This window comes from Pocillopora verrucosa, chromosome 1, assembly GCF_036669915.1.
Source record: "Pocillopora verrucosa isolate sample1 chromosome 1, ASM3666991v2, whole genome shotgun sequence".
NCBI classification, from domain to species: domain Eukaryota; kingdom Metazoa; phylum Cnidaria; class Anthozoa; order Scleractinia; family Pocilloporidae; genus Pocillopora; species Pocillopora verrucosa.
Genome location: NC_089312.1, coordinates 18725689 through 18737782, shown reverse-complemented (window position 1 = coordinate 18737782; position 12094 = coordinate 18725689). Strand labels below are relative to the sequence as shown.

General features: G+C 39.2%; 1 protein-coding gene and 1 pseudogene across 1 annotated transcript; both read right to left on the bottom strand.

The window, feature by feature from the left end:
* Positions 1-373: 373 nt before the first annotated feature.
* On the bottom strand, positions 374-1630 carry LOC131788817 (uncharacterized). Its single transcript, XM_066159829.1, is given in 5 exon segments — positions 374-492; positions 495-623; positions 626-1016; positions 1018-1143; positions 1610-1630. Coding segments are annotated over 5 exon segments (786 nt in total).
* A 6909-nt stretch (positions 1631-8539) lies between these two features.
* On the bottom strand, positions 8540-9904 carry LOC131769834 (uncharacterized; annotated as a pseudogene).
* Between the last annotated feature and the right edge of the window lie 2190 nt (positions 9905-12094).

Genomic DNA, 12094 nt, shown 5'->3' with positions numbered 1-12094 from the left:
ACGGCCAGCGATGACAATTATCGTACAACAAGCCTATTACAACGGTCGAGGACCAACTACTCAAAAGATAAAAATAAATGTGTGGTCTTGCAGCGCATAACAAACCAAGGCTAACATAAGACTCGCATAAGGATTGCAAAATAATTTAACAGAGCTAAACAATTCACAAACACTAAGCCAGAACATTCCTAATTTTAGTAGTTGCCGAACACTTCTAAATTTAGTAGTTCATACGATTGACGAGGTAAAAATGAAAAAAACTAAATTTCCCCTATCATCAAAAGACATCTAAGAGGAAAGAAAGAAAATTATCATGTTCACGCCGAACTCTGTCAAAATCAAGCTGTTTATCAAAATCCATATTTATATTTGCTTAGGTTAATGGATGTACGGTCGCAATTTTCGATTTAACGGGAATATTTTCGGTATGCAGACCTGGCGTTTGACCTCTCGTATCGAACTCGATATTAACTCCAGGACGAAATATCAGCGATGGGTGGACCCACCATAGTGAAACATGCCGAGCTGGTCACCTTTCTTCACTTTATCCTTTTCTTCAATCGTGATTTCGTTGGAGGACACCTCTGACATACCGAGCGATACGAAGCACATCAAGCCAATGTGGGATTATCAGCTTGAATGTAGATAATACCTCTGGCAGCTACTTGGGCAAGGTATCCTTGTGACATGCATATGTTGGGCGATGCGGGGCTATCCTGAATGTCGTGGGTTGCAGAAAAATAAGAACCATACACGAGTTCTGTCTTGTAAATGGTGCCCGACACAGGACTGTGCCATCGGTGATAACTGGTGGCACTTAGGTACGCTTGGTAGACGGTTCCACCATGAAATTGCTTGGCAAGGTTACTCATGTTCAGGATGAAGTCCAATGAGTACCGTTAGTGCTTTGCCCAGAAGAAGTCCCTCTTTTTCACGGCTGTAGAGATCTGGTATGGCGCTGACTCACAGGCATTCACAACAATGGAATCGTCGTCCAGAGATGCTACTGGGCGACTGAATGCCATCACGAAACTCTCTGGTGAAGAGGTCATCCCATGATGTAAAACCATAATGCTTTTCATTAGGCTTGCATTTGAATTCATGGACGAAGTTTGGTATTGCTTGCATTGCGTCTTCACCAAACTGTAACGTATTATGACGCTTGTTTAACTTACTCCTGTTTTACTTCATTTACTTTGATTGAGAATCAGATCGGCGAAATATGGAAATATTCTTTTCAGACATTCCTGCTAACAGAATCACAGTCTAAACAACGCTTTCACAGGAAGAAAAAAAACTTAGTTCTTAGTGCACCTGATGGGATTATTTTCATTCCAAGCATCGTCAATCAATGCCAGTTTAGACAAGTATAAGATATTACATGAGTGTACGTTAGAATATCAAAGCCTTTTGTTTCTGCAGACCCAATAGTTAAAACAACAAGTCAATTTTGCGTAGACTGGACGAACTGATCGAAATTCGGAGGTATCCTCCGAGCAGTTAATTAGCCAAAAATATTTCTGAGGGAAGTCAGGAATCAAACTTACTTTACAATCGGCATGGAGACCTGCATGTATTTAGATAAAACAAAAGGAGTAGAAGTATATACTTGATGGCGGTTCGAGACCATTATGTAAAAATGTTCTCAAACACGCTATCTATTATACTACTAACCACAAAATGGTTATTACTTGATGATAGATACATAATAAAACAATACTTGCATATCCACGACAAAAGAACTCTCGGAAACACTTTCCACGGATTTACATTATCAGAGAAACACGAACTTGATGACTGATCAATTCTCGTAAACTTCTTTCTCACAAGCGTTTTTCAGTTTTAAAAAAACTTAAGGAGATGGTTAAAAACAAAACTTGGAATGCGTGTCCGTGGAACTGCCCTTGAGAAGCATTTGTCTGGAAATTTTCTTGTCTCATACAGGATAAAAGCGCTTTGTCCAGATGACAGACCTCTTATCTAGCCTAAGCGTGTAACTGTACCCTCCCCTCCCCTCCCCCCCTCCCAAGTTAAAATGGAGGGAGGTAACGTCTGCCCAAACCTGACACTAATCATGTTCCGTGGCGTCACTCTCTTGCAAGAAAATGCGTGATGACTTTTTATTAGTTAACCTCTCTTGCCGAATCTTTTGTCAATTCTGATTGGCTAGAGTTGATAATTTATTTTAAACTAACAAACCAGACGGTGAACAAAAGTCTTTCATGGTCAACTTTTCAGACAACAGCGATGTACGACAAGTTTTAAAGCAAGTTTGCTCGACGTTTGGGATGGAGACATCTCAAGAAGAACAGCAGAAAGCCATAGATATGTTTTTGGAAGGTGGCGATGTCTCCATTTCGTTACCAACTGGCTATGGAAAATCTTAAATATATCAAGCAGCGCCAGTGATCGATCGCCTCTCTTCTCTCTAAGAAACCGGTCACTATATCTATTGTACCGCCCGTTAAAGCTCTCGCTGAAGACCAGGTGCACTATCTTAATGTACTTGGGCCAAGAGGACTGCCCACCTTCAACCTTCGGTCTTTTTGGGAACGGTGCTGCGAATTTATTAAGACCGTGTCTAGCTGCCGGACGTTTAGTCACTTAATTTAAAGCTAGTTGTTTCTTGTAGCGATTCTTTCGACTGAGAAAAGAGTCGCTCTTTCCTCACGCTTGCAGCGTAACTATTTCTTAAAGAAATCTGTAAGAACCTTTAGACTGTGGCAAATAATCCAACTTTTTTCGTCGAGCGTGGCACTGTTTACAAATGCAAGTAGAAACTGCGTGAATTTCGTAAGCGCAATGCTTATCGAACATCGTCCTCTTCCTACTCTATACCAAAAATCGTGTATAATCTTTACTGATATCCTTACAGCAAACTATATACTTGAAATCGGACGCTGAATCGCAAATTTACCCGAAAAAATGGAAAAATTCACTTCAGTGTTGTTGTTTATCTCGATAATCTTTACGCTAACACGTGCCACTTCGCAAAAAATGGCATTATTTCGCAAAAATTAGAATGAAGTCACTGAACACGAAAAGTGTCAGGTTTGCGTAAACGTTCCGTCGCCTCCGTTTCACCTTGGGGGTTGGGGGGAGGGTACGGCTACATGTAGGCTACTGATCAAACTTCTTCTGGACACATCCAAGAGACTGGATAAAGAGTCATAAATACTTCCTTGGACTCCGTCTGAAAAGCCGAATTTTCAATTTTTTATGGGTAAGCTGTATGTTGCTTATCCACGATGTCCAGAACTTTGTGTGTTTAATTAATTAATTAGTTTATTTTAATACTGCCAATATTTAAACAGGCTGGCCCAGTTCAGGAGCAAAAGGGTTCAAATATGGCCTTGTGCAAACAAAGTTTACCAGAAGGGGTCGCTTTTCTATAACAAATCGATCAATAAACAAGTTAACTGCATCCAATATCCACAAGTATAGAATGCGACCATCTTATCAACAGCGCGGTTGCCTCACTATCTCCAGATATTTAAATCTAACATCCATAACTTTTGTTCAAAGTTTCACAAGGCTTATGTGACGAAAACCAATCGAAAGCGACAGAATTCAAATGTCAGTTATAAAGCCTTAAAACTGAGAGACAACAACGCTTTTAAACTCATATGAGAGAGAAGGGGCGGGAAAAGTAATACGCTCGCAAAGCACATAATAATTCAACTTGTGGCGCGTAAATGGTGGCTACACTTTCACCCTCCCCCTCCGCCCCTAGATGGGGATAGTATGTTTCTTAAGCCAGTCTATCCCTTTGCTTCTCTATCAGTCCATCTGTCTATATTTCGCGTGTCTGTCTGTCTTTCCGGTTGATCTTTCCTGCCCCTCAGATTTAACTGATTTGATTTTTGGTGGTGACTTAGCAACTACTTCAGTCTCCTCACAGGCGCAGAAAAACCTTATCCTCATGCAAGGTTATAGGTTCCTTCGAAACAAATATGTCGGAGCAAATATTGATGCACTATTGTTAATCACGTTTATGTACGTTCAGTTTACTTTTTCTCATCATGTCGAATGCATGGGAAAGACAAGGATTGGGCTAAGCAACGAAAATACTGGAAACTAGCACCTCTTTTAGATGTACAGCTCACTGTAATGCAAGCTCTTTTAAATACAGTTCTGTAGGTTCCTTATTGAGGTAGACGTATAACGGTGAACGAGGGTTTTTGTGCCATGCCGAGGAAAACGAGGAAATAGCAAGTAAGGCTTCCGTCCGGTGCCGGCTTGAAAGCAGAAAGTTCAGGCTTGACCTTCCAAGTATCAGCAAAGAAATATTTACAGCCATGGCTATACATATTGGCTAAAGTAAGAAACACAATAGCTCTAGCGAGAAACGTGGTGCCCTGAGCTGGGATATTTATCAGATTCAATGATAACCACGTAAGGTCACAACATGGCGAATATCGAGGAAATCGAAGATTTTCGTACCCAATTCGAAATGTTCGCTGTTTATTCGTTGTTACTTGTCGTATGTTCTAATAGGTCTATTAGAAATCAGTGAATAGATATTGATCTTCGCGTTTACTCAAGATGGTTCATTTAAATTCACTACAAACTCAATCCTTCCCTTGCATCCGACGCCAAGCCGCAGTTTGCTTCAAAAATTTCCAGTTCATAGGTTTCTAATAGCCCACGTACATGTCAACCTTGACACACGACCGTTAAAAATCAGCTTGGTAACCCTGCCTCCTCTTTAAACTGAGCCCCGCCGGGGACCACACCGTAACTTGGCACCCGTGGTGCTACGACAATTTCTTCATACCAAGAAACTGTGGCTTAGCGTCCGATGCGTGGGAAGATTGAGTTTGTATTGAATTGAAATAAAACTAAAGTATATGTGCTTGGATTCTGCGTTGTATTTGTGGCCGCCCGGTCATTTTGCGTTGAGATTTTTTGCTTCTCGGATCGGGCGTTCGAAAATGGAGTGTTCAGCTTTTGGCTTTTCTTATGTACGTTGAAAACCTCGAAATGGACAACTCGCTAAAATGGATTCTTTTCATCAAAGAAAGCGGTCAGATCACAAGTGATACGCTGTGGAAGTAAGGTGAGGTATTTTTATTGAGAATTTGACGGATTGTTGTATTCCATAGAGCGGTCGTAAATATTCTCATACAAGCTCATATAATTCCGCCATGACTGTCACAGGACGAAATTGCAAGAATCCATAAACGGAAACGTGGCAGAAACATGTTTTTTTTTGGATCACTTTCTGAAGGAGCTTAGAAACCAGGCTCAACTCAGTAGCCAAGCCTACTGAATTTGTGCCCAAGCCTTTCTTGCTTGCGTGACCTTTTTTGTCACACTAGAGAATACAAGGAACTTCGGCGAGTAGTAAACACAAGCTCAAATTTTTAAAGCAGCAGCAAAGAGAAAAACTTTTTGAGACTGAAAGGTAAGTAAGTAAGTATTTTAGTGTTTTACAACCTAAATTTAGTGTTTCCTTTTGTAATTTTACAACGTACAGTAAATTGTCAAATCAATAACTCGAAAAGCTTACAGCTAAAAATTTAACTCTTTATTAATAACCTTATACTTTCTTGATCTGATATCTCAATTAGCGATAACACCAGAAATAATTTGCTTTTGTGGTATATACTATATGTATACCTACTTGTTGAAGTACGTTGTCATGAAATAATGCACTTAGCAACAATTAATCTGATTACACAAAGCTGAGTCAATGTTTAAATTGTTCCCTGGACTGCCTGGCCTGGACATCTGAGGCAACTGATAATGCATTTTGGGAGTGGTAGGGATGCTTACTTCATAGTGGCTATGGCTGTACCTGTCCTTGAATTTGCCCTGTTGTTTGTAATAGATTTTCCATGCATTGTCTGTTATTTTTTTTTTTTCAGGAAATTTTAGTCTGCAAGAAGAAAATTCTTTTACAGAAGAATCCTTTTCCTGTAACGTTTGCAACTGTTGCTTACGTTTGCCATATTTCTGATATTTTTATCATAACAGAATTTTTCACAAAAATTATTTGACATTGAATTCTTATACAAATACTGCAAGGTCAAGCCTGCCCACCAACCCATCAAGGTGGTGTTGTTGAAAACTGCAGTAAGGTCTATTGAATATAGTTAAAGTACTGAATTTCACTCACTCCATGACTTACTACTACAGAATATGGGGCTTTTTATGATTAGGTACCAAACAAAAAAAAAAAAAAATGCTTTCTTGGCTCATTTGCATCAAGCCACCTAATATAATTCACAAAGATTATTTGACATTGGATTCTCATACAAATACTGCAAGGTCATGCCTGCCTACCAACCCATCAAGGTGGTGTTGAAAACTGCAGTAAGGTCTATTGAATATAGTTAGAGTACTGAATTTCACTTTATGACTTACAATTACAGAATATGGGGCTTTTTTGATGATAGGTACAAAACAAAACAAAAAAAAAAAAGCTTTCTTGGCTCATTTGGATCAAGCCACCTAATATAATGCAATCAATGTCTTGTTTTCTGTATCGTGAGTCATTGCTCAGTTGGAATTGATATTTAAATCTTAATTATAATCATTTAAATCCAACTGAATGTATTTCTTTCATTCATTACTTTTCCACTGACTGCCAAACCAGCAAGCCTTGAGGCATTAAACGTGAGGACTTTAAAAAAGGCCCTATATTGTTTACATGTAGCTGCTTTTGGGGGAGGGGAGTGGTAAAGTTTCAAATTTGGTTAAGAGTATGTAACACAATAATAATAATGATAATAATGTTAATAATAATAATAATAATTTTTTTTTTCCATCCTTTGTTGCAAATGCATCTGACCCAGTCATTATTGGAACATACCAGAATAGCCTTTTTATTAATGCAAGGCCTCAGTGGTGCACAGATATGATATGAAAATAATTTTCTCTTGTGTGAGGCATCAGTCAATTTAGGAATTACCAAGTGTAAAATTTCAAGTCAATATGGTCCAGAAACTACTCATTTTTGTAGAGGGTGGAGCTGGGAGGGGTGGAGGGGTCGAAATTATTAGGTTTGCGTACCGTTTTCACTCTTTGCACCCTGAGCACTCATACACGCACACTCAGATGGATGCTCAACACAACAGCGTCAAAAAATAATCAAGCAAATGAACTAAGACGTGCAAAGCTTCCACGGTTATAAATTTACCGCTATAAAGAGTGAAAAGGCCTTAGATTTTACACGTAGCTTCTTTAAAGGTACAACTTCTTTACTATAAAATTTACGCTATAAAGTTTTTCAACAATGATTGATTATCAAGTTGTCAAATACGTTTTTCATATGATTGATACCAATTGCTTTATTAAGTCGAAATAAGCTTAATGTCAAGAATAAATAAGCGGATTACTACACTTACGACGAATTTTGTGGTCCGTTAAAAAAAGTACTTGGTTCAGTTACGTAGTTCACCGAAAGGTTAATTTTTTTTGCCTGCTAGGATTTCTTTTAACATTGAATACATTTTCAAGACCTGTACTCGACGAGGTGCACTTCTTGCGATTGTTCTGCAATCTAGCGAGTCCTTCGGAAAAACGTCACCGAGAGCAGAGCTAAGACACTATTCAGAAGCAAGTATTTTCTAGGTTTGAAATTCCCTTCGGTTCCATTTGACCGTGAGTAGAGTTTAGAATTCTCGAAGAAAGCGTATTTTAGCCAAAGGCAGAAGATTCGTATTTGAACGGAGCGCATGTTCCCTTCCCTGTCCCCATCCAATCGCACTTCAACCAGTCGGGGGAGGTGAGTATAGAATTGTAAACAAATCATCAGAAGGCTTGGTTAGTTAAAATTTGTTCTCCAGCTGAGGTGTTGTGTGGAATGTGATGTTTTTGATAAGAACAATTTAAAGCAAAAGAAAGCCCTTAATAAACACTCTTGCAGTACTTTATTTCTACATATCGGAAATCAACGAAGTCGTAATGTGCACATCGAGAATTAAGTTTACTATTATCGCACTTTCGGTAAACCATGGGAATATCTTTCACTCCAAATGTGAGTTAAGAAACGTCTAGTAGTTATTACTAAAACTCCCATCGCAAATGCTGAAATAAATAATTAAAGACTTCGGTTTGAAACTACACCATCAATTCTTAGACATGCTCGTGGCACAAAAAGATTGCTTGAAAAACTTCCAAACTTGGACAAAATTTCCCGTTGAGGACTCTAGGCAAGGACTAGCGAAAACACCGCTAGCGATGACAATTATCGTTTAACAGGCTTTGACAACGGTCGAGGACCAACTACTAAAAAGGTAAAAATAAATGTGTGGTCTTGAAGCACATAACAAACCAAGGCTCACGAGACTCGCATAAGGGTTCCAAAATAATCTTACAGACCTAAATAATTCACAAACTTTAAGCCAGAACATTTCTACATTTAGTAGTTGCCAAACACTTCAAAATTTAGTTGTTCATAACAATTGACGATGTGAAAATAAAAAAAAACTAAATTTCCATATTGTTAAAAGACATCTAGAGGAAAGAAAGAAAGAAAATTATCACGTTCACACCAAAAAAACTGACAAAATCAAGATGTTTATCAAAATCCTTACTTAAATTTCCTAGATTGTGGATGTACGGTCGCAATTTTTGATTTCACCGGAATGTTATCGGTATGCAGACCCGGCGTTTGACCTCTCGTATCGAACTCGATTTTAACTTCAGGGCGAAATATCAATAGATGGGTGGACCCACCATAGTGAAACATGCCGAGCTGGTCACCTTTCTTCACTTTATCCTTTTCTTTAACGGTGATTTCGTTGGAGGACACCTCAACCATACCGATTGACACAAAGCACATCAAGCCAATGTCGGGATTATCAGCTTGAATGTAGATAATACCTCTGGCAGCTACTTGGGCTAGGTATCCTTGTGATATGCATATGTTCATCAATGCAAGGTCATCCTGGATGTTATGGGCTACAGAAAAATAAGAACCATCCACGAGTTCTGTCTTGTAAATGGTGCCCGACACAGGACTGTGCCATCGGTGGTAACTGGTGAGACTTAGGAACCCTTGGTAGACGGTTCCACCATAAAATTGCTTTGCAAGGTCACTCATGTTCAGGATGAAGTCCAATGAGTACCGTTGGTGCTTTATCCAGAAGAAGTCCCTGTTTTTCACGGCTGTAGAGATCTGATATGGCGCCGACTCACAGGCATTCGCAACAATGGATTCGTCGCCCGGAGATTCTACTGGACGAATGCCATCACGAAACTCTCTGGTGAAGAAATCATCCCATGATGTAAAACCATGTTTTTCTCTGGGCTTGCATTGAACTCTAGGTCGAAGTTTGGCATTGCTTTCATTGCGTCTTCACCAAACCAACCATGGTGGGGATCTTCATTCAACACGTAACAAGAAGCAGAACTGGAAAGAAACTTTCCCCCAATGATTGAGAATATTTTTGAACAACGTGTTGACTTTGTCGTTGAGAAAAGCAGCAAATCCAGCAGTGGTAATCATCGGCCAGTTTAGTATAACAGCGATGGGGGCGCCAACCAAAAAACCTTCCTTGTACTCTGGGGCTGTAGTCATGATGTGATCGATTAAAATAATCATCAGTTGCCAGCAAGGGATCCTTGTCCCTCTCGAACTATCTGGATTCTCGAACTGTTGCCAGAACATCTGATGGAAAAAGATGTTGATCTTAGGGTCGGAGATGATAGCTTTCAATAATTCTTGAACGGGTGGATGGAGACCGAGGTCTTCCTCTGTACCGTGAGCAACTACCGGCGGAGTTTCACCACTAGCTGTTTCTTCGTCTTCAGCTGGTGGATGAAGAGCCATCAATAACGCTAACTTATCTTTGTATTTAGTTTGGACTTCTATGATCAAGTTGGCTAACCATTTGTCGGGAAATCTGAGGTCAGACGGAATCCATTGACCAACACGGTGAGGTTTGGAGCTCATGATTATGTTGCATGTAGTTCGCGACTCGTTTTGCTCGTAAATGATATACTTCTGTTGAATGTGTCTGCTTTTAACAAGCAAGGGCAATTGACGCTGGAATGCATGTGCGTGCAACCATGCTTGGGAAGCCTTTGTCTGGAAATTTTTCCTGCCTGATACAGGATAAAAGCTTTTTGTCTAGATGACAGGAATTAATCGTATCTTCCTACCTGATAAAGGATAATAGCTCATTGTACAGGAGACAGGCCTCTTTCAAACTGTGAACATCAACAGGTTATTGAGGCTTGGTCTATGTCGGCTTTTGTTGTTACTCGCTTTCATCATATGCACCTGCTTGTCGGCACTTTTTATTTTACATGGTTTTTTTTAGGTAAATATAAGTGTTAATGGTCTTTCTGGAAACATTGGTTTTCATGGTAGATAGCAGCTGAGTTTATACTCGTAAATCTAATTTCTTTTCATGCGATGGTTTCCAAACCAATCTTGCATAAATAAGCAGAAACTTTTAATTGCTTTTCCGTTTTTTTTATTTCCTGAGCTGCGCTACTGCAATTAAGATAGGTATTGTTTTCTATATCAGAGCTGTAAATTCGCACCTAGGTTTCCTACTTTAATGGCCTAGAGTTTATTGCATCCGTCTTTTTAATTTTGAGATTTCTTTCCGTCGTAGAAACAGATGGAATATTTAAGTAGTTTTTCGTTTAACTTCAAAGAGACTTTTTTCCGCTCCTTTGTGTCCTTATTCAAATATTGCGATTGTGTAAACAATAGCACTTCACACCAGTTACTTCTTAAGCAAGTACCTTGTACAGCTTTGATGATTACAAACTAGAGTATGCTAGAGGTCATGTCGCTTGTTGGCCTGACCTAGAATAAAAGTACTGTGGAACCAAAGATTGTCTTATCCTTGACGTCCGTATAAGCTCGCTCGAAGCAGATCTCCGTGTACCAGGAAATCGTGACGAGTTTCCGTTCTCGCTGCCAAGTCGTCTCTTTCAGTTTTCCAGTTTTGGGGCGAAAAACTATCGTCACACACTTTCTGAGGGGTCATTTTTTCTTGAACGTTAGTACAATTAACTGAAGTGGTTCACCGAAATAGACACTCTTTGTTGTCTGTTTGAATATCAGAGATGTGTGTCTTTGTTTGAATCATTGTGGGAGTGGCCTAAGTAAAATTATTCCGAGCAAGAACATTTTAGCTTTCAATAGTCTTCCAGTACGTAGTCCGTGGATCATAACATAAATGTCAACCTGATTTTGAGATCACTTTCAAAATATGTTGAGAGAGTAAGATACAATTAATTCGTAGCCAAACGCAATTTTAATGAGAGTTCTATCAAATCTTTTAATGAGTAGGCTTATTCCAATTCTTTAAACTGTAACGTTTATGTTTAACTGACTCCTGTTTTACCACATTAACTTTGATTGAGAGTCAGAGCGGTGTAATATCGAAATATTCTTTTCAAACATTCCTGCTAACAACATCACTATCAAAACAACACTTTCACACGAAAAAAAGCTTAGTTCTTAGTGTACCTGTTCAAACAACACGTCAATATTGCGTAGACATTGACACGCAGTGCTATTTTTAAATTCGATTGCCTATTTGGAAAAGCGCTTTGGTGACCACTGACCTAGCCTACTTGCGATTCTTTCGACTGAGAAAAAAAATCACTCTTTCTTCACGCTTGCAGTGTGACTTTCTCTTAAAGAAATCTGTAAAAACCTTGAGACTGCGGCAAGTGATCCAACTTTTTTCGTCGACCGTGGCACTGTTTACAAATGCAAGCAGAAACCGCGTGGATTTCATTAGCGCGATGCTGATCGAACATCGTCCTTTTCTTACTCTATACCAAACACCGCTCATAATCTTTTCCTATATCCTTAAAGCAAAATATTTATTTGAAATCGGACGCTGAATTACAAATTTACCTGAAAAATGGAAAATGAATTCACGCTAACACGTGCCACTTCGCCAAAAATTTTGCATAAATTATATCAAAGTCTCCAAACCAACATTATGAGAATCGTTCAGCAGACATTAAGGATAATTACCAATGAGATTTTGGGGTTTAAAGGGTTAAGCTCATATGACAGAGAAGGGGCGGGAAAAGTAATACGCACGCAAAGCACATAATAATTCAACTTGTGGCGCGTAAATGGTAGCTACACCTTCACCCTCCCCTCCCC